At 38.3% G+C, this 27,947-nt stretch overlaps 1 protein-coding gene and 1 pseudogene across 1 annotated transcript; both read right to left on the bottom strand.

Annotated features, from left to right (window-relative positions):
* Positions 1-1,264: 1,264 nt before the first annotated feature.
* Positions 1,265-5,240, bottom strand: LOC134496348 (matrix metalloproteinase-9-like; annotated as a pseudogene).
* An 8,327-nt stretch (positions 5,241-13,567) lies between these two features.
* On the bottom strand, positions 13,568-27,038 carry LOC134495489 (fibronectin-like). The gene is made up of 8 exons (XM_063300981.1): positions 26,864-27,038; positions 25,417-25,581; positions 24,114-24,281; positions 22,264-22,428; positions 20,909-21,073; positions 20,551-20,703; positions 18,067-18,204; positions 13,568-13,908 (listed from the first exon to the last, which is right to left on the bottom strand). Exons 1-8 carry the CDS (start codon positions 27,012-27,014, stop codon positions 13,772-13,774), a joined length of 1,242 nt encoding a protein of 413 aa, XP_063157051.1. The 5' UTR covers positions 27,015-27,038; the 3' UTR covers positions 13,568-13,771.
* Between the last annotated feature and the right edge of the window lie 909 nt (positions 27,039-27,947).

The raw sequence follows: 27,947 nt of genomic DNA, 5'->3' as shown, positions 1-27,947 counted from the left end.
GTATTCTCATCCCAAATAATCAGTATAACTGTGCCCATACTTGCTTTTTTCCTCTTCCTTTTCCATCTCTTTTTTTTTCTTGTGTACCATGCCTTTTAGAATGCTGTCCCTGAAGCAGTAATACTTGTACTACTGGTCCTTCTAAACTACTCTTCGAGCTTTTTTGCCTGAACAGATGAGGCTAAAATATTTTACATAAATGGATAAAATAAAATATCTCACTTCTCACACTCCATTGTTAAGAACAGCATTTTTATTTACCATGTGATCTTTGCAAACTGTATTCTATTTTCTTCAGGGTCTAATCCTAATCCAAGTGCTCCATGGCTCCTTTTAATTCTCTTTCCCGTACTTCAAAACACATTGGCCCAGTTCTTCAAAGTATACCTTGACTCTAATATTTTTTTTTTCCACAGGCTTTCCCTAAAGCCAAATAATATTTCCAAAGCTAAATCAATTGCAGCTCTGCCACTTGGGAATCATTATAAGGCAGCACATTCTTAGTTTTTAATTTTATTTTTAAATTATGTTACTTCTGGGTAGGAAGAAAGGTTCTTAGGATATGTTGTGCTTTAACTGTTAAAACAGTTTTAGATAGGGGAAGTGGGACACCAAATGACTATTCCTCTATTCTGTGCTATGAAAGAAACAGTTTGGTGCGTAGGGATGATGTATCCATGAATTTCCTTAGAAGTCTATTCAACATGGTTTTATAGAGAAGCTCAGAATGCCACCTCCTTGTTTACAAGTAATCTGCTTTTCTTAACCTCACCACATTTGGTCTAGTGGTTAAGGCAACAGGCTAGAAACCAGGAGGCTGGGAGTTCTAGTCCTGCCTTAGGCATGAAAGCCGGCTGGGTGACTTTAGGCCAGTCACTCTCTCTCAGCCCAACTCACCTCACAGGGTTGTTGTTGTGGGGAAAATAGGAGGATGAAGGAGTATTAGGTATATTCGCCAGCTTGATTTATTTATAAAAATAATAAAGGCAGGATAGAAAATAAATAAAATAAAAGACTTTGGCTCAGAACTTCCATGTAACAACTTTTTATTTTCTGAAGGAAACAGCTCAGTTGGACAAGAGATGACAGCTATTAGAGGAACAAAAAGAGCTTTTGACTGTTTTGGTAGGAATTGATTGTATGGACTTGAGAGCCTCTGCAAGCAATTAAAGACGCCTTTGAAGTACCCTGAGAATAAGGCTCCACATTTTATCTCTAATTAAAAGTGACTACACTTCTAAAACCTGGGAAGTAAATAGCCCAGTCATACAGCATTCTGGTTGCCAGCATTCTGGTTGCCCAAGATCACAACTGCAAGAAAAAAATTGAAGTATTCTTTAAAGACCAGTTTTCATTTTTTAAAAAGGGGGCTATTGAGTGGTTTTGGATCTCTGTTAATTAATCTGGATCTTCCCATTATCATTTTTATCCTGCACCATGTTGCAACCACTAGCCCCATCCACAGACAAATTTGACCTCTTTTTTCTCCTACATTTTCTTCCCAGTGAGCTCACAATATGTCCATTTAGGATCCACATCATAGTTACTGGTAAGAGAGCACCAGGACTTCCCATTTGATGATCCTGCCATTGTAAAGGAGGAATAAGATTTGATTCTATAGATAAATGGAAAGTTGCATGGTCCTGTAGGATTGGAATCTAATTTTATTGTTTATTTATTCATTCATTCATTCATCAAATTTTGCCACCGCCCATCTCCCCGCAAAGGAGAGACTCTGGGCAGTTTACAATAAAGGTAAAAGATTTAAAATACAATAAAACCATAAATAATACATAAAATATAAATACAAGATATAAATATAAATAAAATAAAATCCAGATGGCAATCCTAGAAGAATTAAGAAAAAGAATGAGAAACATGCAAAATATTTATTTAACCTGTCAAGTTCTTTTGGAATTTAAAAATCCTACATATATTCCCCAATCTCCTTAAGATAGCAAAAATGCAAATGAAGATGGTATACAGTATGGGTATCATTAAGCAAAAGAATGATAAAAACTGTGAAACACCTCAAAATCATTAGGAAATTTAAGTTATTTCTTATGGATTAAATAAAGATCGAATTATTCTTCTGTTTTTGTTTTTGTTTTTTTTATCATACTACATATTTGGGAAGTACAATGCCTTTGGATTCAAAGAAAAAAAAAAGATGTTTCAAAGCACACACCAGTGCATATATACTGTAGTACCTGTTGGCAACTCCTTAAACCAAAGCTTTATTTCCCCAGGTTTATGCTACAGCTGCACAGGGCAGCCATGCAATCCTGGAGAAGCCCTGAATCCAGAGCAATGTTTTTTCTTCAGATCCAAATCACTGCACAATTATTTACATCACTCATTTCAGCAGTGCAGTATGTTACACCCAACAGTTCTGTGACTATTTAAAGTAATTAACACACCCTGCACTTCTTATATTTCATTCTCTTACCTTCTTAGACACACTACATAATTGTTTCTAAGTATAATATTTATGGTATCTGATGAAGTGGACTGTGGTCCAGAAAACTTTGTCATAATAGATTTATTAGAATTCAAACTGCTGCAAAATGAAGTCCCCTTCAAGCCAAGGAATCCATGTAGGTTTCTTGGCACCAGTATGAAAGCAATTTGCCACTGCATTTTTCTGACACGGTTTTTCAGCTTCCCAGACTAGTCTACAGCTTTGGTGTTTCCTGATGGACTCTCATCCAAATATTAACTACATCCAGTGCCACTTATAAGTTTGAGATCAGTCAGCGTTGACTGGGTGCTGCCACATTGCTAGACAAGGTACCACAGAACTTGTTAAGTTCCACTCCCCAGCCCCCAAGAAGATGCATTGCTTAGGCAATCCTTACGATAACAAAGCCTTACTCATGTTGTCAGTAGATGGTTGCACTTCTTTTTTACAGCATGAAGAACTACTATAACTCTTTATGAAAGACTACACAACATTATTTGTGAAAAGGCATAGTTGATCCCTTATTGACTTACATGGCACTACTTTACATTATAAGATTTCCTTCTTCTCCTTTAGACCACCTTCTGGTCTTGACTATGTTAGTGATACACAAGGGACAATAAATATTACAAAATGTTGCTGTTGTTTTAAGAGCAAGTCCCAAATCAGATGGGTGATATATAAAAACGAAGAGAATTTAGCATTTGCCATTCATCTTTGAATTTGCCTGTAGTGAGTGACAATAAAGATTTTCCAGATACCCAGCGTGTGGATGTTACTTATAGAAGAAAAGAAAGACATTACATGGTTCAGGTTACTTAAGACTCATTTCTCTTTTTTTGTTTGGAATTTGACTTAATAGCATGGCTTCTTCTGTATAAATAGTTTCTATTCACCAGATTTCAGAATGAGACATATTAAAAATAAGGATTCTCTTTATAGCCCTGGCTGCAAGCAGAGTACACCTGTTGCCCCAGTTATCTTACTTGTGTCAGCTCAACAGCTCCATAGCTTATCCTTGTCATAATTCTTTGTGGTGGCACACCAGAATCTTCCATCTGTTGAATTCTCATCGGTTCAAGTATAGAATGTCTGATTTTTGTAGATGAAGGGAAAAACGCAAGGCTGACCAAGAGTTCCCTTCATACTCTGAATGCATATGGAATACAAAGGATAAATAGTAAGTTTCTGACAGACAATAAAGTGATAAGAACTAGTTTCTTGGGTCTTTTACAGAGGCAGATCAGAAGGTCCAGAAAGTACAAGATATCTGATTGATCTAGAAGACATCATTTCACTTTTACAACAGAAGTCTGCTCTATATACTATAGGTGTTTGGGCCAGCATAATTTTCATGAGCAGGCAAACAATCCTAGGCCTGTTGGTAATTCTTGGTTGAACTGCATTTCATTCTTGATGTCCAATCCTTCCTGGTCACAATTCCACTCCCAATATCTTGAAATCATTAAGCCATGTATGTTCCTGTCCATTTGTCACACCTTTAGACAAAGCCATTGTGTCAGATGTTATTCTTGTTTTAACATCATTGCCACTGCTACATCATTCTTGCTAGCCTGTCTTTACCAGAGATATAGCCTTATCTTTATTTCATCCCTTCTTAACTATTTAACTATTTTAGTTAGAGCTTCTCTATGCAGAAAATAGGCTGATGCACCCATAGCATAAGCAGTAAATAATTGTTTTGCTTAACAGTGCACAAGGCAAGAGAGTTAGATACCATACAGCCAAACACTGAACTGGTTAAAGTATTAAGCCTGTGCCTTGAGACCCAGATCCAAGTTTCCACACAGCCATATGGCTCACTGCACTACTTTGGGTTAATTATTCTCTTTCAGTTCATCCTACTTCCCTTACTTAGGGTTGTGGAGGTACAATTAGGGGACATTCCCATGTTTACCATCTTTAGCTCCCAAAGAAAATGTGGTAAAGAAAATACATAACAGATGTCAACTGACATAAAATTACCTACCTCAAATAGCACATGCCTTCCATTTACTGTCCTTATCATAGTTAGCAGTTGTGGCACACCATAATTGGTCTTCAGAAGATCCCTTCTTGGCGCAAGCTAAGTAGGATATCCCCCCAAAAGTAAAGGGGAAAACGCAAGGAAGAGGTTCTGGGAAATGAGAAAAAGGACCAATAGGAAATTAGGGGATGCTTCATTATTTATGTGTGTCCAGGTATCCTGCTGCTCCACTAAAAATAATCTAAGTACCAGGAAGCATTACAGTATATTAAAGCCAGACAATATAAATCAACATGCAAAAAAAATTAACAAAGAACATATAACAAATGTTTTTTAAAAATTACAATTGCAAAACAAAAAAAACTATCATTAACACAGAACACAAAGATTTTCTATTGATATACAGTATCTCATTGCACAGTCTGAATTGTAACTGAATAAGAGTCAGTAGAAACATTCTACTGCCACCATCTGGCATAAATGGCTACATCAGCTTACTGACATTCAAGTCCATTTTACCTGTTCTTTTAGCATCAATGTTTTTTCTTACCAGAGGAATCACGGAATGTCCACTTGTGATCCACATCATAATTGTAGGTGAGAGAACACCACAACTTTCCAGCGGCCTCCCCATTTATTGTGCAAGTGGAGTAGATTTTGCCTTTGTAGATGAATGGGAAGACACATGGCCCCATATGATTTGCATTTAGTCCTGGAAAAGAGTGCACAAGAATCTGGGAAGCTCCTTTCTTCTGAATCAGACCATCATTCTTTTCATCCAGTATTGTTAGTCTGACTGGAGCCTCTAGGGTTTCAAGAAACCATCTCTGTCCAGATGTGCCAGGGTCTGAACTTGGGGTTAAGCAGGGTTGGACTCCTTAATACTGGATAAAAAACCACCAGGATATCCAGGGTTATAGGCTCGACTAGGAAGTCCAAAAAAATATCACAGAAGAAAATAGTACCTACTTCTGTGTGTTGCCAAGGAAATGACAGAGATGTGCCCATACAGTCACTAGGAAGCAAGCTCAACTCAATGGAATCTTTAACTTTACTTTACCTGCACAGAATGTGCTTTACAAAGTTAATTTCAAAATATAGAAAGCCAGCTTTTGTCAAGAACCATGCTGAGCCAATATTTCCAACTCTAGGTCTTTACTGTTCTCACCCTATAAACAGAATCTTGCCAGACTAAAGACTACTCAACTAACCTAAGAGAAAATACCCCAGAAGGGTTCTAGGGCAGAGCTACCTTGAACCTCTTAACCTTCCTAGCAACAAGCCACTTATCAGTCTGCAATATGTATCCCCCCTCCCCCAGGAGCCAGTGGCAGTGCCAGAATCCACCACAGCTTTGCTGAGATTGCAGGGGCCAAAATACATCCTAAAAGCAGCAGGTCTAGTTTGTCACATTTTAGAATAAATCATATACAAACACCCAGACACACATCTCAAAAAAAAAAAACTACAGGGAGTTGTTGAACTGCAATTGCCATAATTACTGACTGTGATGATTGAGTGATAAAGAATTTATAGTCCATAATTTATAGTATTTGTAAAGACTAAGTTCTCCTTCCATGCTCTAAAGCAGGAATGTGCTACTGTCATTGGCTCAAAGGCCTCCCAAGACTTTGTATAGCACATTAAGGACCATACCCTAGAACTATCATTTCTGAGGCTCAGTAGTTTTAAGGGGTGAAATAGATGCCTGAAACAAGTTCGATGCTTAAAGTGTCTATTTTCTCCCTTAAAACCCTCTTCAAAAGAGCCTCCAATTTTTTGGTATCACCCATTCTGGAAGGCTTCTGGGATCCAGGCTACTTAAAGTCTCTCACTCTAGTCCTATTCTAAGAAATGGCATGAACCTACACCAAGGTCAGCTTCATTGTCATTCAGTACTTCACTATTCATAAAATTGTTGTTTTCTTCCAATTTTAGTATGGGACATGTCACCCAACTTTGGGGCATTATTATACCTTTTTCCCCATTTCTATCCACAGCAACTAATGAACTGTCATAATCCTCTCAGTTGACTTAAGTTAACAATCGAACTCCCATTTGACAATCCAGCTTAAGCAGGGTACCAGTTCCCAATGTGACCAACTCCAGTTACTATTTTTCTTTATGAATGATATTTTTTATTGATTGATTGATTGATTTGATTTCTATAGCCGCCCATCTCAGTGAGTGACTCTGGGCAGCTTACAACAATAAAACCATAAAACAGTTAAAACAATTATAATTAAAACAGTTAAAATATAAAATAAATACAGAATAAATATACATGGCTGCCAAGCGAACAACGCATGAATGTTAATACAGCCAAGAGACTGGTGCAAGTATAATATGTCCGTTTTTCATAAACAAAAGGGAAAATGCAGATTTGCCCTTTGGAAATCCCTTTGTATTCTGCAGATGGTGGGAATGAAAATCAAGAGGTAGATCGGAATACAGGAAAAGTCCTGGTGGATCACATCAAACAGGTAATCTAATCCATCTTTTCAGTTGCCTCTGGGAAGCCCACAAGCCTGCTCATGTTTTTCATCTTACTCTAATCCCTGGGAAAATGATAGCTACTATTTATATATATAGCTACTATTTATATATATATATATACAGTATAAGAATTTTAAGTTTCAAGCAAAGATAAAAGCTATGAAAAAACAAAAAACTACCAAAAAAGAGGAAAAAAACCTAAAAAAGGTGTGAAAAACACAAGAGAAAATTTTTTCAAAGTTACAGAAAGATGTGACTTCCTACTTTTAACAGCAAGGATATACAAAAATTTTCCAAAATCAATTCCTTACTCTATATTAAACCAAAACCACATTATTTCTATAAATCATTCCACACTGGCACATTATAAAAATAACTAAGTACAGTTACTCCCTCCCGTTATATTAAAAGAAAAAAAATTCATATAAACCTCCTAAACAATTTCCCCCTCCCCAAAGATAACATCTATTTAATTATTCCCTTCCTACTACTATTCTATACATTTCTGTCTACTATAATAAAAATCAAACTAAAAAGCACATAAATTGCCTGCCATTATACTTAATAATACAACAATTTTAATGGTCTTAATAAACCCAAAACCATCCAAGTAGACATTTTTATACCTTATTAATCTTAATCCAAATCATTAGAGATAAATGAAATCAGCCAAATCTTAAAAGCAATCCAGATAAATATTCTTTAACCCTTATCCCACTTCAGAATAAACCAGAGCATTCACATATCCCCACAATGTACACAGAGCATTTTTCTTTAAAAAAAAAAAGCATACAGCCCAACTGCCCCCCTCAAAAACTCTGACTTCTCTTCAGAAAATCTCCCATATATAATAACACCTTGTTTTTCATGGCAGTCCTCCAGAAGATCAATTTCACTTGTGGCTTGCAACTTGATCTCTCCCTTAAATTTCTCCAACTCAACTATCTGATCTTCATCCAGCATCTCAATAGAAATCCCAATCTCACTTATAGAAGAAACTTTTCTATCACTATTGAATTCCTCAGTTTCATCCACGACATCCCCAGCCAGATGACACATTTAGACCTTATATTTTCCACATGTCCTGAATGTCTTGCATAAAAACTTGATAGGAGTCAGAAAGAATCTGTTTAAAAGCTTGGTGGAAGTCAGAAAATCTGTTTAAAATTTTCCATGTCTCACGCAGTAGATTATGGCACCCCCTAGGAGCTTAACCAGCGAAAGTCAAAGATATGAAAAAGTTCCAGAATGTGTTTACACAAGTGAAAGTGAGATATGCAAACACTTCCCAGGAGAAAGTAGAAGCAGAAAGCCAAAGGTTCAAATCAGCCAATTCAATGTGTAGAAAAATGCTAATATCTTCAAATTAGTACAAAAATAATAACAGGAAGACTTTACTCTCAATCTTCCTTAATATTTGGAGGGAAAACGAAGTCCAAAACTTAAAAAGAATTTTTTTAAAAATCCCAAAAATAATGATAAGCACCAAAAGAGCCCACTTCTCCTTGCTGTAGAAAGCCTCTTTTAGGGTATGCGTACTTAAAAAATATATAAATTGGGTGATTTAGAAATGGGGTGGCCAGTCTTAGTGTCCCTTTAAGGGTACAGCACTGCTTGGAAAATGGTGATGTCCCCACCTCCCAGCCAACTCTTATCAGTAAAATGAGAAATGCTGTTTGCAATCTTCTGGCTGCAAGCAGCCATCCAGAGGACAGATGGGGAGATTCCAGGTGTTTTCCTTTTTCTGGAAAACACTCCTGGGCTTCAGGAAAACCTGCCTGAGCCCGAAAAAACTGCCATGTTGTCAGCTCTGCCCACTGAGCCCATGGGCACAACTGTTCAGTCCGCCATGTCCCCACTGGAAGTCCAGGAAAATGATAGCTACTATTTATAGCTTTTTAATCAGACTAGATCTTAGTGGAAATTTATGTAAAAGACAAGAGGGGGTGAAAACTCAACTTTCAGAGATAGATTTGGGAGGTACTGGCTCTTTCATATTCCACACTCATGGATGAATGTATTTAAAGTACTTATTACTCACCTTCAGATCAAAAGACTTCCAGAGAAGCTGATGTAATAATAAAAAATCAAGTATACCCCTGCTCTCACATGTACAATCATTTTTTTTAAAAGACACAAAAGGAAAAAAACAAGAAGAAGAAAGGGAAAAGGAAAGAAAATACAGTAATGCAAACACTAGTTGCAAATGAGGTGCCATTATTCATATACTGACTAGCTGTGATAGAAATTAGCTAGCCAGGGAAGGCCAGAAGACAACATCTTTGCCTGTTGCTCTTCGAAGGGTGGCTGGTTTTGATTAAAGATGTGCAAAATATTCCAAGTTTTAAATATTTGAACCTTGGAACAGCTCATTCCAAATGCAGTAGGGGTAGTCCAATCTCACTCACCGAATGCTAAAAGTAGCCTGGCTTCATAAAATGGCATTTATACAGAAGTGATGCGAGCTCAAAACAGGTTGTTCCAGCCTTGAGGTCGGATCTCTTTCATATACTTGGTGTGACTGTTCTGAGGGCTTGTATACTTCCATTTTTAACGCTACTGTGAGTGAGGAGAAGTAGTCCACAGCCAAGTTATGCAGTGCAAAAAGTAAAGGGAGATGACAGTTTTCTACTTTTTGCTTCTTTCTAATTCCCTTACAGGACTGTTGGTCCCAATGGACGCAACAAAAGCAAGTGCAGAGGCAGGTTTTAAATTTTACGTGGATCTGCATACACCCCTTGATAATCACATATACCTTTCAATGAGAGGTATGCTTTATTTAAAAGATAGCTGATATATTTATTTATTCATTTAGTTTGTTCACCCAGCACTCGCCCACATGGAGGGAGGGGGGCAGCCAACATATAATGTAATATTTGAAATGATCAGATGGATTCATATTTTTCATGAAGGTAAAAAAAGAATCAGTTTAAATATAATGGCAAGAGTTATGTCAGTATTTCAGGTTTTCCCACACTCTTCTAATGACTGGGATATTGACCTCAGTGAATAAAAGAGAATGAGGAAAAAAAGTCCTCACTAATGCTACCAGTTTGCACTACAGCTCCAATTATCCTTTACCACAGACCATGTCAGTTGGAGTCAAATAGGAGTTGAATTCTAAAACATCTGAAAGCACCAAGTTGCCAACCCTTGATTTCGGTCTCCAACTGCATGAGATCATTATTTTTTATAATTCTGGTGTATGTTACCTGCCCTGTAAATATTCACTTTGAAGGTGTTTATCTCATAGTAAAGGTAAAGGTTTCCCTTGACATTAAGTCCAGTTGTATCCGACTCTAGGGGGCGGTGCTCATCTCCGTTTCAAAGCCGAAGAGCCGGCGTTTGTCCGTAGACACTTCCGTGGTCATGTGGCCAGCATGACTAAACAGAATGCCATTACCTGCCCGCCGGAGCGGTGCCTATTAATCTACTCACATTGGCATGTTTTCGAACTGCTAGGTTGGCAGGAGCTGGGACTAGCAACAGGAGCTCAACCCGTCACGCGGATTCGAACCGCCAACCTTCCGATCAGCAAGCTCAGCAGCTCAATGGTGTAACCCGCAGTGCCACTGCGTCCACCCCTGTTTATCTCATAGTCTTGATTTATTTAGCTCGCTATAGTCTATATTTGATTAGTTCTTCAAAGTCAATGACAGGATATGTTTTATTTTTGTGTTAATGTAGATTCATGAATAGATCCTTGGATATTGTATAGGTAAAGTAGGCATTCCATCAGTAAAATCTACCCCCTCCATGAACCTCTGCCTGCAAGACTTTCCACTATATATTTTCTGCATTTCTACATTTCTGCATTTCTACAGCCATGTTCAGGGTTTAAGTAAAGAGCACATATAACAAATGTGTATGCTTTTTTTCATGCCGAGGACCCTGTTTGGTCTTGAGTGGCATGCAAAGAGTTGTTTTCCAAAAAGTGGGCAGGGCCAGGGCAAATTATAATTATAATTGGATTTAATCTCATTATATACCATTAATATGAATTCATATTTGTAAATGTAAAAACTATAATTTGGGGAGGTCCCTTGGGGATCCACAGTCAAAATTTTGGAAATGCTTACATGGTCCTGTGGCTGCAAGTTGTGTGTCCTTTTGTGCAACTGACCTTCAGCTATTTCTTTTCATGGCTGAGGTTGTGATGAGTATCACTGTACACTATAAAGAAAGGAGGAGCTAACTCTGAAGAAGGAATGCAAGATTAGTTAGTAAACATCCACTTAGCCCTAAAAAGGAAGAAGGAATGAGACAGAAAGATAATCCCGCTTTGATTCTCTTTAGTATAAGAGGAGGCAGCGGGAAAACGTCAGGCTTTCAAGATTCTGCTATAATAACCTGTAACAACAGAATTCCCAAGTAGTCCTTGTGGTGTCTGTTTTCTGATCTGTTTTCTGATCTATCTCAAAGGGCTGACACACATCAATTAGGGAACTCACATGTTTCCCTGCTACCGCCATGTGGGAGTTACAAACAAAAAATAGTAGTAATTACTACAGACAGCTAGAGAAAAATTTTATTCCCAGATGTAGAATTCATTGAAGTAGGGAAAAGTCAGCTGTCCTTGGTTTATTTCTTTATTCATTTGATGCCATCCTGACTGCTGAGAAGCTTCAGCAAGGCCTGATGATTGGCTGGTCTACCTTTGAGGACATGAGCTGGAAAGAGAACCAAAAAATACAAAGGGACGTGTAATCAGTCTGTGTGTCAATGTAATGTGTCAAATCTATACAGAGCTCACTCTGGAAGACTGCTGACTGGCTAATTCAGGAGACACCAGGAGAGACAAGATAATATTCTTTGACATTTTATATACAAGGCAAAATACAGCCTCTTCATATGAAATGCACTGTAAGGTTGTATTACCAAGTCTCAGAAGCGTAAGGTGTGGTTCCATCTGGAAGTTGTCAGATGTAATCCTTAGCATTTTCAGTGAAAGAATCCGAAACAGCTTACCTCAGCCTGGATATTTTTTTGACTGGGAGGTTTCTGCTCTTAACTTTGGATTATTATGGTCAGACATAATACAACTAAATTATGGACTGACAATACAACTAAAGCAATTGCATACACTCATGGAGTTTTTCATATAGTTCCTTCGCTGCATTAAATCTGATAGACAATCCCTGTTAAAAACAGTGTTTCATAAAGATTCTTTCTCTCTTGCTTCTCTACCTAATACTACATTAGTAACGTGGAACCATTCAATAGCATCTATATTTCCCAAGTCCCTTTACCTACTTTTCATGAGAAAGGTCTATAAGGGGAAGGGAGAGGATCAAGTCCAAAAGTCATATCAGTGTGTCACAAGCCCAGTGGAATGTAGCATTTCCAACCTGGTCAGTCCTCAAAGGTGGGCTGGAGGAAGGATGGAAGGACTCTGGGTTGTTCACACATGGGAATTAGCCAATCAGCCAATGTAGGCCGAGGGCAGAAGAAGCATAAAATAGACTGGATGTTTTTCTGCTATTCTAGCATGTCAAGGGAAATGCTCTGGCTGCATGTTTAAACAGGCTCAAAAAGCATGCCAAGAAATCTTTCTGCACTCTCTAACCAAAGCAGTCCATTAAAAAAAAAAACTTTGTCACCCTAAAAGCACACAATTGTGACAATGATGTCATTGCTTTTTCTTTGAAATTTTCTGACTTCTGGAAATCTATGTGATGTCCTTCTTAGCAAGGATGTATTTTCATATAAACTTTGAGTATCCTTTTATCTCAATATGAAGCAATCTTTTTTTAAGCGGCCCCTTATTTGTAAATGATTCAGTTTCTTGGTGAGATAAGACCATATCTGGCCTTACATGCATGTTGGGAAAACTGCTTGTGGACTGTAACTCTCCCTACTTCCTCAGGATTCACATATCTCCTTAAGTCTGCTACCTGATTGCTATTGTGTGATTCAGGTAAAATGATTGTTCTCTCCTGTGTCTCATATAGCTCAGCTACTTTTTCCTGTGCTTCTTTCAGACTGATCATAATACTTCTTAATACCCAAATTAACTCCATAAATGCCAGATAACTGGTCCTCTAACTATGCAAATGTATGATAAGGAAGCAGTTGAATGGTACAGATGTTAAAAAATCATTATGACAAATGGTTTTTGCCAAGATCCTGAGTTAAAAATGGAATTTGAACATTCATGGAACATAAGGTTAGCAATGGCTACTAGTCACAATGGGTCTACACAGCATCCTGGTCAGAGAAGCATTATGCCATACAGAGGGAATACAGCTAGCCTACATGACTTGTGGAGATAGGAATCAAAGAGGAACGAGGACTCTGTTCTCTATACTTCCTTCTCTTTTTGACATCTGTACTTCCCTTTTCTATCCAGTGAAGGAAAAGAATATTGCTGGGTTTCTGCTGCCCATGGCAGCAGAAAGTCAGTCATTTTAACCCAGAAAATGCCAACTTGTAGTGCTTTAGGAACAGTGCTAAAATTTGATGGCAAGAAGGCTGTAGGCTCAGGAAGTGTTCCAAGTTTTCCAGGGGAACTACATGCAGCCCCAGGAGCATAGTTTCTGCAATCCTGCTCTAATCTTAAAAACAAAACAAAATAAATGGCATGAGAAAACTTATTTCAAAACCATAGGTGCTATCCTGATGAATGGTACCTTTATTTCCCACTACAGAGGTATATCAAACCCAATAGCATAGCAGGATGTTCACAGATAAAAAGTGCAACATCTCCAGCAGGTAGGAAGTCAGTTGACAACAGAAGAGCAATGAATGGGTAATCTTAGAAACTGACCATCTGAAGGTAACTTTGCTTCCACCCTTGTCCATCCCCACCTGAAATTCTTCAGCCCAAGTCAGCACAGAAGCCAACTATGATTGGCATCAGCATCGCTGGTAAGGGAACACCACCGTTTGTTATCAGCACGCCCATCACTGGTGCAGCTGTCAAATGACTGGCCACGAAAGATGAAGGGAAAGACACAGTCTGTTTCTAAGTGGGAAAAAGAAGAAAAGATGGAAGACTTCTTTTTTAATTTACTTGATCTATATAACATCTTCTTGTACAAAATGAACACTCAAACAGCTTACAGTTTAAAGCCACCCCCAAAATGTGGAATGTACACACTCAAAAATAAAAACCAATACAACTCAGTTTTCCCTCAGATTTTTTTCCTCTACTCACCTATAATGACAGCCAATGCAAATCACAAAAGATTTGCTATAAGATTATATTTAAAAGCAGCGTGTTCACTTGGACTCCAAAAAATGAAGTTAAGGAAATTAAGGAAAAATGTATTCAATTAATTATATACAAGCAATACAAATTCTGCATGTGTGTGTGTGTCTGTGTATGATATATTACATGTAAAATTAAGGGGAAAGGGATGTAATAAATCTGAATGAAAGTAGTCTGATTATGTGGAAAGGAGAGGAAGAATACATGCTGGAAAATGAAGGTGTGGATTTAATTATGATTGAAAGCACTAAAATGTATGAATTTGTGTCACTTATTTTGTGAGTGTACATGAAAATTGGAATACATGCATTGGTGATAGTCATAGTTATGCTGCAGTGAATGGTGTTAATGGAAGAACCTGGGATGAGTTTGGGGGGAAATTGTCCAGCATTCCAAATTAATGCAATGATGGCAAGACATCTGAACAGAGAATTATTTGGTAGGGTCCAAAGTGGATCTTGGGAAAAAGTTAACATGGAAGGAGGAAGAGGAGGAGGAGGAAATAGTGAAAGAATTTAGAAGGAAAGTAGAAGGGGAGTAGAGAAGTATGCAGGAAAAGTAAGTATGAGTCCTGTATGTAGTAGTATTAGAACAGAGATTAATGCCCCAGCAGAATGAATAGAATGTAGATGTAAAGAAAGGGGATATAGAAGTTGCTTACAGCAGTTTTATGTTGCAGTATGGCACCAAAGTGTGTGGAAGTAGAATAGTGAAATGAAAGAGGCTGTGGATAAGAAAAAATGCACATAGACAAATGATTGGAATAAAATGAGGAGAAAAAGACATTTTATAAACTGTATATAGAGAAAGTGACAGTTGCAAAGAATGTAGTCAAAGAGAGCAAGGAACAGATAAAACGGGGAGAAAAAAATAAAATGATTTTGATTAAAATAAAAGTTTTTTTGGAAGTGTGTGGGAAGGGCTATATAAGATGCCTCCAGTAGACTAAATAGAAGCAAAGTAAGAATTGACTTGGGATGAAACTGATGAAAGGGAATTCTGGAAAGAGTATGTTAGGGATTTGTATGTTGTAAATAATTGTGGGATTGGAGGTAGTCTTAGATTGAGTGGGAGACTTTAATTTGCCTTTGCATGACATGACTCTAATGAATGAATAAATCAGGAGTTCATGGTAATCATAGACTTGATCCATTTCATTGAGGCCCAGCAAGGCAGGTGATCACATATTAGATCTATTTGTTATCCCAGAGCAACATTTTCTGGTTGCCTTTGGGCTTGTTGGGAACTGTCCCTCCCCATAGGGAGGATGGACCTATTAGCTTGGGCTACCCCAGGTGCCTAATGGGTCCTGATGGGTTTAAGAGGAAACTTGGGGTTTTTCCGATGGTCTGTTGAGCAGTTCGACCAAGATCTTAGTCTCTGCCTGGAACAGGTTCAACAAGGGCCTTGGATCAGATTGCTCCTATGCAGACTCTCTGTTTGTTGAACCCATGAGGCTCCATGGCTTCCTATGGACCCTTGGAAGGTGAAACAGCAGAAGCAACATGTAGAATTGGAGAAACATAAAGGGTGAATCCAACTGCACATTTGTAATCCCCCATATTAGGGATTACATTGTGGCAATAAGAAAATGGGTAATTATTTTTCCATTCTTATTGTATCCATTCTTATTGTATCCTCTAACCATCAGCCCTATTGCAAGTGACCCCTTTCCTGTTGGGGAGGAAAGGGTCACAAGAATATCTTCATGGTTGCTGTAAGAAATACTCTAGGGATTTGTTGGACACAGATGCTTGAAATCATTCCAACTTGGGTTCCAACTGGGCAGATCCAGTTGAGTTGACTGAAGCATGGTCTTCCTCTGTTATCTAGGAAGAGATCACTTAATCCTATAACTCTCAAGGAAATTGTTAGGTGTCCACCTGTATGTTAGATCTGTGCCCCTTCTGGCTGGTTAAGGCCTCCTGGAAGTTGTCATGTGGTTGAGTCCAAGCAGTGTAAATTCATCCCTGTTGGAGGGGATGGTCCCACCAGACTTGAAGGAGCTAATGTATACCCCCTCTTCAATTTCTGACCTCCCATTTCTAGAGAAAGTTGTTGAGAGGGTTTCAAACAGTTCTGGAGGAATCAAATTGTTTAGACCCTTTTCAGCCAGTTTTGTATCTGTTCCTGAACCAGGAGGCACTTCTCACAGTCATTTATGCCTTAAGTCACCTCTCATGTGTACTATTGCAGTGTGCTGTATATGGGACTTCCCTTTTTTTCTTTTTTTATTATTATTACTTAGTAATTGTTCAAGATATAATTAAGACACATAATGTAGAATATAAGACCAACAGAATACAAGTCTAAGAAAGAAACAGGAAAAGCTAGACTGGTGCAGGAATAAGCAAAAAAGCATATCAGACAAGTGGTTTCTGACCTTTTCCGGCACAGGTGTAAAAGTACTTAAAAATTAATCTCAAGATACAATGTTACTATCTGGGACTTCCCTTGAAGACCGCTTGAAGCTACAACTAGTCCAGAATGAAGTGGTGAGAATAGTTAAGGTCATACCTTGGTATGTCAATTAACACCTCTGCTATGCAAGTTGCTAGCCACCAGTGGATTTCTGGGAGCAATTAAAAGTGATGGTTGTCACCTCTAAAGCCCTTCATAGGATAAGGCCCAGGTATTTGAGAAACCGTTGTTTCTGCCTATCCTGGGTCTGACTGACTGGATTGGCATGGTTTGTGTCCCATCTAGTAAGCAGAGCTGTCTGATGAGACCCAAGAGATGTGCCTTCTCTGTTATAGATCCTGCCCTCTGGAACAACATTCTCCAATCCTGCTGTTCTTGAAGAGAGCCTTGAAGACTTGACTCTCCCTAGGACTGATCTGGGAGAGGTTGTGGACCCACTTCCCCCGTATGTCCATTTTTATTAGAAATGTTGATGCATCAGTTCTCCTTTTAATACTTGTAAACCACCCAGAATCGTTGGTGAAAGGGCAGCCCAGTTTTATTTATTTATTTTGTATGGCGTAGCAGAATGCAGCATTGTTGCATAAAAATCACAAAATCAATATATAAAAGTGTATAAAATATAGGACATTGGGACAATAAATTATTTTAAAAACATACAATACAAATGATGAGTAAAATTATGAATAAATAAGCAGCCCAATATAAATAAATAAATAAATAAATAAATAAATAAATTGTGATAATGAACAGATTTTGGAAAGTGCAGTGAGATTTTATGCAAGGTGGAATGCACAGATTGATTTTTGCTCTTTAGGGGATCACTGAGCAATGCAGAAAAGTGAGAAAGGAAGTTTGTTTTCTATTAATTTAGAAAAAGCATATGATAAAGTGAATAAGCTTGAATAAAGGAATGTTTTGCACAAATGCAGAAAAGATTGGTTGCTGAATGCAAAATGAGCACTATACAATAGAAGTAAAGTGTGCAAGAAAATAAATGACTTACTTAGCAGATGGTTTAACCCTGATGTGTGATATCCTCTGATTGTTTAATATATTTATGGATAAATACATAAGGAATGTTTGTGGTAATTTTAGAGGTGCTGGGGACAAGAATGTCCATGTGCTTTTGTATGCAGACAATGTCATGTTACTAGACGAGCATTCAAATGAATTGCAGTGATTATTAGATAAATTATTAGATACATATAGATGCAGCAAGGAGTATCAGTGTGAACATTAATGTCAATTAATTGTAATATGTTTGGCAGGGAAAATGTACTTAATAATTGTAAGTTATACAAAAATGGCAAAATACTAGAACAATTCACTGAATTGTGTCCTATGGGAATGTGTATTAAAGATGCGGAAATGGAAGGAAAAATTTTAAGACATGAAATACTGGTGGTATGGTATTGGGCAACATGTAGCCTGTTCAGAAAAATAAACATAAAAATAAGTTCCTACCACAACCACTGCCCTCTGGCTCACCATTGCATAATCTCCATGTCAAATCACTTTTGTAGTCTGGAGTGGTGGCACACCAAGCTTTTCCTTCATTGCGATCCAGGGCGGTACAGCTTTCATATGATTTTCCTTTATATATGAAAGGAAAGACACACCCTGTTTCTGCATTTAAAAAAGAAGAACAAAAGAAGAGAAGGGGGCAATCAGTATTTATTTGAATTCAATATTCACTTAAATAAATCCTGTAAGTTCTGCCTAAATGCAGTTTTGGGAATGAATTCTGATTAATTTTTTGAACTCTTTACAGAAAGTCCCGTTTTAGTCCAGGGCTGAAGATAAGTGATGCCAGGTAAGTGGGCATCACCCCAGTGTAAATGTAGAGATAGAGGAATTTGAATGCCTCTTTTATTCCATATCTTTCAAATGTTTATTTTGAGATGAAATATATATTCTGCTTCTATTTTTAGCCAATTGCTCTCGAACATCCAAGAAGTGTAAAGACCACAAATAGTTTAAGTTTCCATCTAAATATTAATCTGTGAAGTATGTAGATTACATCATTTCATACATTAATTTACAGAGCTGTGGAGGTTACTCATGGCAAGTGAGAAACTGAAAACCCACTGTTGAAAGTTTTCCATCATGCCCCAAGATCATGCACATCTGAGTGTTTAGGGCATTGTGGTAAATGTAAACACATAGCTTCCCATAACAAGCCTCTCATTGTTGATGAGTCTTATTGAGGTGCTGGGACTCCTAATGCAGCTGATGATCCTAGAACTGGACTTAGTTTCTCTGTCACTGAATTTCAGTTTCTTGGCAAAGTCATTCAAGTAAATTAGATCAAGATTAAAAAAAAAAAACAGTTACCATAAGGTGGCAACAGAGAACACAAATTGGCAAAGACTAAAGAAACAAACAGCCATATGTGACTATATTAAATAAATTATTCATCCATTAATTTTATTCACTCATATGGTAAATATCAAAGGATCAGTAACTATCTCCTCCTAAAGGAATATCTGCAGACTTTATATTCAGCAAGCCTGTCCCTGAAGAATCTTTGTTCCATAGATAAGAAACTTGCCTGAAATCAAGAAATCTCTCTCTTCAAATCTCACAGAGGTGATGAATACATTAGATAAAATGAGACAAGGTTTTTCAAACTGGTCCCCTCTAGTTCTGCCAGATTGCAATACCTAGAATTCCAAGTCAGCTTGGCCCAAGTGGGCAGTAGTTCTGGCAATTGTAGATCACTATATCTGGGTGGCTTTAGGTTGGGAAAGTTGTCTTACAACTATCACTTTTTCTCAGCTTCAGTCTCCCTGCCCATCATCTGCTGTATAGTAAGAATGGTCCTAGACTTCATTACAGAATAATTAGAAAGATCATGGAAGTTCTTCCCACCAATGTGAAAAGATTGATACAGTCAAACTACAGGTTGCTCTTCTTTCTCTTCATTCATGCCATACTAGGATATTACTGAGCGAAATGTGCTTTTCTCATCCCCACTGTCATGGACAGTTTACTTTTCTCAACCAGAGCCACCATACTGCAGGTGTCAGAATTTCATAAATAAAAGAGATTTTGCATTATGTTTGTTACAGATTTGTGGTACAATATTGAGTGAGTCAACTGCATCAACGCTCTCCCTCTCCCAAGCACAGCAGAGACAATACAGATCCTTGTGAGGAATGATCACAAATGGAGAGAAAAGGAAAAGCAAGGGACTCCATTTCTGTGATAATGAGAGGAATTATGATGAACAATTCATCAAATTCATTGCTTTACTAAACACACTTCACAAATTACAGTTTGAGTATTTGGTAAAGTGTAATGACTGCCTAACCTAACAGAGCCAGACTCACAAGTGAACTTTATGAAATCTGGTTTATTGAAGGGTTAGTATGCAAGTACAGAGAAAGCTGAGAATGAGCAAAAGCGTGCCAAATACAAATTAAGAACCCTCGCCTCAAAACGTAACACCTCCCCCCACCCAGCCGTTTCAACCACCCCCCTCCCAGGTGCCAGTAACCGTCTTCACCCATCCTGGGAAAGCAACCTTGAATATTTGAGAAAACCCAAACACATTCCATTCCCTCAGCCCAGAGATAACAGTCCGGGCAATGGAAACCTCCTTTCCCTGTAAATCAAACACGCAATCAGTAAATGACATGTGAAGTGTTACGATGTACCAGGCACATTGAAACAGTGAACATGACATAAAGTTGACATAATGTGATTTTATCTCATGTATTTTATTGTGAATAGATAACAGTGGGGTATGCAAGCACTGGCCATCCCCATCACAGAAATGAAAATTGGATGTCTTTTGGCATGGAGAAAAAAAATTACATATCACTTCACAAATGAAATAAGCAAGAAGTATAATCACTGTATGAAAACATAATTACACCATTCTCAATGTTTTTGACTGAATATGAATTTAGTATTTTCATGGGTGAATATCAATCAATGAAAAAAGTTGCTTTTCTTCCATTCTCTTACTTGTGATGGTACAAAAAGTCAGTCTCTTATCTACGTCATAGTTATTGGTGATTGCACACCAGAGTTTCCCATCTTTCTGTCCATCTGTTGTACAGCTGTTATAGTTCTTGCCATTGTAGGTGAATGGAAAGACACATTTGGGAGTGTCTGGCCCTGCATTGAAGGAAAAAGAAAGGTAAAGAAGCAAAATTCAAGAGAAAGATGTGCAAAGTGTAGAACTAATTAAAAGTGAAAGTGTGTTTGTTATGACAAAGTGCCTTCCATCTGTTCAACTCCAGAGCCTTTGTTATTCAGATTTTTCAGAGATGGGCCCCTTTCTTCTAGGCCAACTAAAACATATCTATTGCTCTTTTCATACCTGTGTCATTGCAGCACACCCATTTTTTGTCCACATCATAGTTGCTAGTAGTGGCACACCACTTCTTCGCATCGCTCATGCCATCGCTGGTGCATGTGCTATAGGAGTTGCCATTGTAAATAAATGGGAAAACACAAGTTGGACCCTCTATTTTTGGATCTGGCTCTAGATTTTAAAACAAAAAGTCAACAGTTGGCAAAATACTCACTGGATTTGAAGGAGTAACATAAAACTGTGAATGTCATGTAGGGAGAATATTATACTGTATCAAGCAGTCAAAAACCAAACTCTGAAGGAGGGATGACACCTAATTTTGCTGCAATTTCAACTGTCTGATAGTTGAGCCAGAAATAAATTGATTTCAGCTTTCCAATACTGTTAATGCCTTTGGAACAGAGATGCTTCCTAAGGGATCAAAATCCTTGAATGGCAGTGCCTCTAGTCTCCCTTTACTGTTCCAAAGCAAAATTTTGATTTTGGAGAAGTAAAAGGTAAGAGACAACAAAGAAAGTTCTCATCAAGAGAAAACCTGTAGGCTGTCTTGCAAAGAGGTTCAAAAAGTTCTTTCTCACTTAGAATCATGAGGTGTATATTTTGATAATTAGAGAAGCAGCCCTTCATCCTAAACTAATTGTCCCATCCTGTGCCTTCTAATATGTTGGGATTCTACTCAGATAATTCACTTTGACTTTGCTGAAGTTTTTGTGAGTTAAAATCCAGGACATTAGAAATGCACTATATTTGTTTATTTTGCCTCTTTATCCCAACTTTTTTGTTCCTCCCCACTCCTCTGCAAGGAGTGTTACTACCAAGGTAGTAGAGAAGGATCTCTGAAGAGAGATACAGTAAATCAGATAAAAACCACCCCCAAAATCTGCTTTAATTGGATTCTTACATATTTAATAAAGTATATCCTGCTTTCACTTAGCAGCTTAAAGCACGTATGTAGCACTCCTGCTACCTATTTTTCTCCACAACAATCCTATGAGATAGGTTGGACTGGAAAAAAAACAAAAAGAGAGAGAGGGATAGGTTGGACTGAAAGAGAATGATTGACCCAAAGTCACCCAGGGAAGTTCCCTGGCTGATGATGATCTAGAACACAGTCTCTCTGTTCCTAGCCCAGCATTTTAACCACTACACTATACTGGCTCTTAAAACACAAACCCAGGGTCATTGCCACCAACTGACCTGAGGGATAGATTAAATAAGTTATTTTTTAATTATTTTAAAAGTATTACTGCATTTCTATTTTTGATTGTTGATGTTGCCTATAAGTTGGTGTTATACAGTTTATGTCCAGAAAACTGGTGGTGGTGGTTAGTAGTATTTTGCTGCTGCTGCTGTTGTCCTACCTGTGATATTACAGTATGTCCATTTCTTATCTACATCATAGTTGCTAGTGGTTGCACACCAACATCTTCCATCATTCATCCCATCTGCAGTACATGCTGTATATAATTTATCTTTGTAGATGAATGGGAAGATACACGTTGGATCTTCAACATTTGGATCTGGCCCTGATGAAAGAAGTTCATACAAATATTTGAAACATAGACAAAGGTTACCCTTGTTTTATTATGTTTGTCATACAAAAGTCATGGCAGCAAACTATACACATGCCTTTCTTGGAGGGTAAGAAACATACTGTAACCCCCAACTGTATATACCCCCTCTCTTACAAAAATGGCTTGCTTTGATGGCCAACTAGGCCTGCCGTGTTGTTCTGTCTGGCCTTCAAAAGCAGCACAGTATGTTCCAGAATACCTTTATCTAGGAAGGAAGTAGGTTTCAAAGGTGCCCTAGCCCAGACAACGTATTCATTTTCCTTGGAAAAACAGAACAAAAGGACTTTCGATGGGATTATGGTGGACTGAACAGCCCTGCCCATGAGCTCCGTGGGCAGAGTTGGCATTGTGGCAGGTTTTTTGGGCACAGGCTGGCTTTTTCTGTAGCCCAAAGTGTTTCTCCAGAGTAAGGAAAACGCTGGGAATTGACCCATTTGTCCTCCAGATGGTGAGTTGTAGCCAGGAGATCGTGGACAGCATGCACGATTGAACGGTAAGACTTCGCCGGGAGGCTGGGATTTCATCTTTTCCAAGCTGTGCTGCAGCTTGGAAAAGGGGAAGTAAGTCCTGCCTTCCCATGTCTAAAGCACTCAATTTATTTTTAAGTTTTGTACCCTAGGAGAAGCTTTCTACAGTAAGAAGAAGCAGAATCTCTTGGTGATTATCGTTATTTTTGGATTATATTTTTATTTTTTTTTTAAAAAGTTTTGGCTTGTTTTCCCATCTAAAGTGTAACAAGGGCTGAGAATATATAATTGTCTTTCCATTACTATTTCTTGTACTGAATTTGAAGGATAGATTGTTTTCCTACACGTTGGATTTGATGTTTTAAATTTTTGGCTTTCTGTTCACTCTCTCTGGCACATGTTTGCTAGTACACTTTCTCTTGTCAATTTCAGATGGAAGTTTTTTATTAATTGATTAACTCCTATTTGTACAAGTCAATTATCCAGGGGGCACCATAATCTACCGCCTGAAGCATGGAAGATTTTAAAGAAGGTTTCTCAGAGTTCCGTCGTGAGAGTAAGCAGACCTTCAAAGAGATCCTTTCAGAGTGCTGTCAAGCTATTCTGCAGAGTGTTCAGGATATTGGAGAAGAGATTGTTGCTAAAATGTGTCATCTGGCTGAAAATGTTATGATGGATGATGAAGATTTTGGTAAAGATGGGGACTTTTCTACTGTTAGTAAGATGGAAATAATGCCAGCTGAAGATTGTGGTTTGGTGTTGAGGCAGTTAAAATGACAGTCTGAGTTTAAGACTGCACAGGGAGTTGCCATGCTGGGGAAATGTTATGTCTATCTGAATCAGTGTTATGGGAAAGAAGATAATATGTTATGGGGGAGGGGTTTTTTTCTGCTGAGAAGTCTGCATTTTTGATATGGGCAGTTGGACTGTTGGATTTTTATTTTAAAAATGCCTTATGTGTAATGGGAAAATTCCTGTATACTGCCCTAACATTTCTTCCTCCATTCCCTATACCCAAAAAATACCAAAATCTTTCTAAGAGGAATCCATGAAATCAGAGATGAGAATTTTTTTGGCAAAATCTCACCTAGCGAGGGATAATCTTGACCTATACATACCCTGCCACTTTTGCCGATGGAATGAAATTTAATCCATTTCTCCTGAGATTACCTGTTTCCTCTGGACAGAACCTCCATATCTTGTCAATATCATAGTTACTGCTGGTGGCACACCAGAATCTTCCATCACTCCGGCCATTTGTGGTACAGCTGATGTAAACCTGGTTCTTGAAGACAAATGGAAAGACACAAGGTAGACTTTCCACATTCTCATCAGGCCCTGATAGTAGGAAAGAAGAATTCTTAATTATTGCAAAACTCCCTCCAACTTATTATTTGCTTATTCTCAGAGGATACTTAATTCTTTTAGAGTTTTAATTACAGTTGCTTTACCCAATGTGGTACCCTACAGAAATTGGATTTTATCTCGCACAGTCCCTAGATCAAGGTCATGCAGCTTCCATTAGCTCAAGGCCCACAATTGTACAGCATGTTAAGAGCCGCACTCCAAAGAAGGACAAAGGACATTATGTGAGGGGACTTCAGATATGTAGGTATTTGTAATACTGTAAGTATCTGCAAAGTTTAAGACACCCAGTTTGTGCATTAGAACCTCCCATATGCAAAACACAACCATAAAATAGATGCTGCTGACGGCATTTTTTGCACTACTGCCCAGACAGTAAATTAGTTAATCACACAAGGAAATGATGTGTTCTCCTAGAGAGAAGGATTGCAAAGGATTACGGTGTTGCACATCTGAATGCTGATATCTCTGTTTCACAGGAAGCCTGAGCAATTCAGTATATAACATTCAGACATCCTAGACTAACATAGAAGTTAGTGCTGATTTTTGCACTTTTTGAATATTCCAACACATTTTTACTTAAAAAAATCAAAACCTTCTTTTAAAATGCATACTTGGGGGAAAATTGTATCAGCTGCATTTTGATGTAAAAATGATTGTTCTAAAATGCTTATCTAAATATGCACTAGATTGATACATCTGGCATGTAAGTGAACACACACAAAAGTGTCCTTGACAAGAACAGATTTACTTGTACTTTCCTACCCCATAGAAGCATAGAACAAAACTCTGGAAAGTCTACATGAGAAGAGAACCATAAGATCTGTCTTTCTTTCTTGAGCATGCACAGGGGAGAATTAAAAAAAAACAAGATGATGGATGTATCTGTGAATCAAACTCCTAGGGGTTTTTTACACACTCACACATTGCACACACTCTTGACTTTTTTGATATTCCCCACAGATGCTCCACTCTTTTTCTATATCTGATCCTCTTCAGAGCTCCTTTTATTCTTCTTGACAACTGTAAGAATCTTGTTTAATGATTCTCCAACTTTTAGATCATATTTGAACTTATGTTGTAAAGTCATTTGATATTCTTTTCCTACCTGTATCATTGCAATAGATCCATTTTTTATCTACATCATAGTTGGTGGTGGTGGCACACCAGAATTCCCCGTCTTTCATGCCTTCGTTAGTGCATGTACTGTAGAACCTTTCCTTGAAGATGAATGGGAAGACACATGATGGGCTTTCTATCATTGGATCTGGCCCTGGATTTTAAACAAAAAAGCAAGTGAGTACAGGGATATGTGGTCCATTCTTACCAGTAGTGAATGTCAACTTAGATTCTACAAAGAATAAAAAAACCAAACATCAGTATCCACAATGGAAATGGTCTGCTCACATGCTTTCAAACATTTTTCTCCTTTATTCCTACCTGAAGTAAAACAGCTTGGATAAGTACTAATTGTGCTGCTGCTAGGACTGGAAGGACCCTGGACAAGATGTCCTCTGTGGGCCCCATCCATCCATCTTCTGAGTACTCTTTCCCAGTTTCTTTCTCCTATCCCCAGTTACCCCAGAAAGGGGGGGGAGGAGAAAGAAAGACATTCATTCAGTCATTTGATGTTTAAAAATACTTGTGGAGCAAAATTTGGGGACTCTGTTTCTTGGGAGGTCCAGGGACATGTCCTTTCATTCAGTCTTAGAGATACCACTTTTAAACAGATGTTATCAGAGTGGTACATAGAGGACACCTACCCTTAAGCTCTCAAAGGAGAGAGATAGGATGTTACATTATGTCACGCCTCCATGTACAGAGTTTTCAATGACTTCCATACATCCCTCAGGGGGAGGGGGGATTTATCTATTTTTATCCAGTGTATAACCTATGTGATATTTTCAGTTACAATGGCCACCAGGAGGCACCATGTTACCCGTTTCATCCTTATTGGGAATCATCAGATGTGGGTAGCCAGATGTTATTCTATAACTTCTTTTTGCGGTTGAAACTGGCTCCCCAGTCTTAGCCCAAGGTGACATTCTGGTGGAGCAGCTGGGACATTTCTTATTGCCCTATTTGCCATCTAGCTACCTTTGGGGCTCGCTGACATTCAAATTCCATTCTGTTTGGTTGGCAGTGTGTTCTATTTACAGTATGTAGGCATCTTGCCACATGTAAAATTCAACAGAGGCCCATGCCCTCAAGCTTACATCTCTGTCTCTCTCTCTCCCACCACATCCCTATGGACATCTACAAAGGGATAGTTGAATATGAGCAAGCCCTTATCAGAACGTGCTTCAGATACTTAAAAATTCTCACCTACAGAAAGACATTGATCATGGTGAGCATCAACCCAAAAGCAGTTGCTCATATTCAATTATTTCTTGGCAGACAGGTACAGCATCAAGCACATGACTCCATTTCCTGGTTTACATGTAGAATCTGCAAAACCATGCTTCAAAGATCCCTTAATCATTCAATTCAAACAGATTCCCTCATATTCTATTGTGGGTCCTCTATTTTCTTCTTGTAACATTTAACTTCTTTACCTAAATCTTGGCAGAGCTTCAGTTTCTTATCAACATCATAATTCTGGGTCATGGCACACCAGAACTTTCCATCGTTCCGCCCATCTGCAGTACAATTTCTGTAGAGCTTTCCCTGATAGATGAATGGGAAAATGCATGGTGGACTTTCCATGATCTCACCAGGCCCTGATATTTAATAGTACAAAAGAAATGTATGTCAAAGAGAAAGGAAAGTACTCAGCATTATCCTTGCAGCAAAGTAACCACTGACCCAAGCATTCAACGATCTGGAGGTAGAAGAATGTACTATGTATACTGAAGCACACAGTCATTCCTTTCATTCAGTGTATTTATTCAGTGCCTGGAAGAGAGATTACACAGTCACCCTGCTTGGGTGATACGAATAAGCATCAGTTAGACCTTTGCTGAGCAATAAGCAGAATCTCATATCTACCCCACACACTCAATAAATACCTCATGTGTGTGTGAACAAGGGTGCAGTTACTTCTACTGTGTGCTTCTCTCTCACCAATCCCTATACTTGTTTAACATAAGAATTGACTGAATTCTTCAGTCAATCAACCAAGCAGCAAACAACAGCCCAATCAAGGAACTCCCAAGGAGAGAACAACACTTCCACCAACACAATCTGGACAGTATATAAACTGAGAGCAAGGCCCACTCCCTTTTCGCACTGAAGATGTTGCCTAGTCTGGCAATGGAACCTCTGCAAGGAAACAACAAGGCTCAGAGAGCACCAAGGAGTCCATGATTAATTTTATGTTTATGGCCTCAAACCTCACATTTGAGGTCCAATAGAAACTTCTTATTGATAGCTGAGTTGTACATTGTGAAGGTAAACTTTAAATAAGAAACCAAAGCAGCCATTCATGTTCAGTGAGAGGAATCAGTTGCTGCATATGTTGCTAGTTGCTATGATGCTAACTGAGCTAAATGAGTATATGTAGAAATAACTACAGGTATGGCATTTGAATCTACTGCAGGTTACCCGATACCAATTATGTTTCTTTTTTCCCCTCCAAGGATAACCTCACAGGGCAATGGTAAAAGCCCAAAGTATGCACTGGGACCTAGTAGTCTTAGA

Source organism: Candoia aspera, chromosome 4 (genome assembly GCF_035149785.1).
Source record: "Candoia aspera isolate rCanAsp1 chromosome 4, rCanAsp1.hap2, whole genome shotgun sequence".
In the NCBI taxonomy this organism is placed as follows: Eukaryota; Metazoa; Chordata; class Lepidosauria; order Squamata; family Boidae; genus Candoia; species Candoia aspera.
This window is presented reverse-complemented; position numbering and strand designations above follow the sequence as displayed.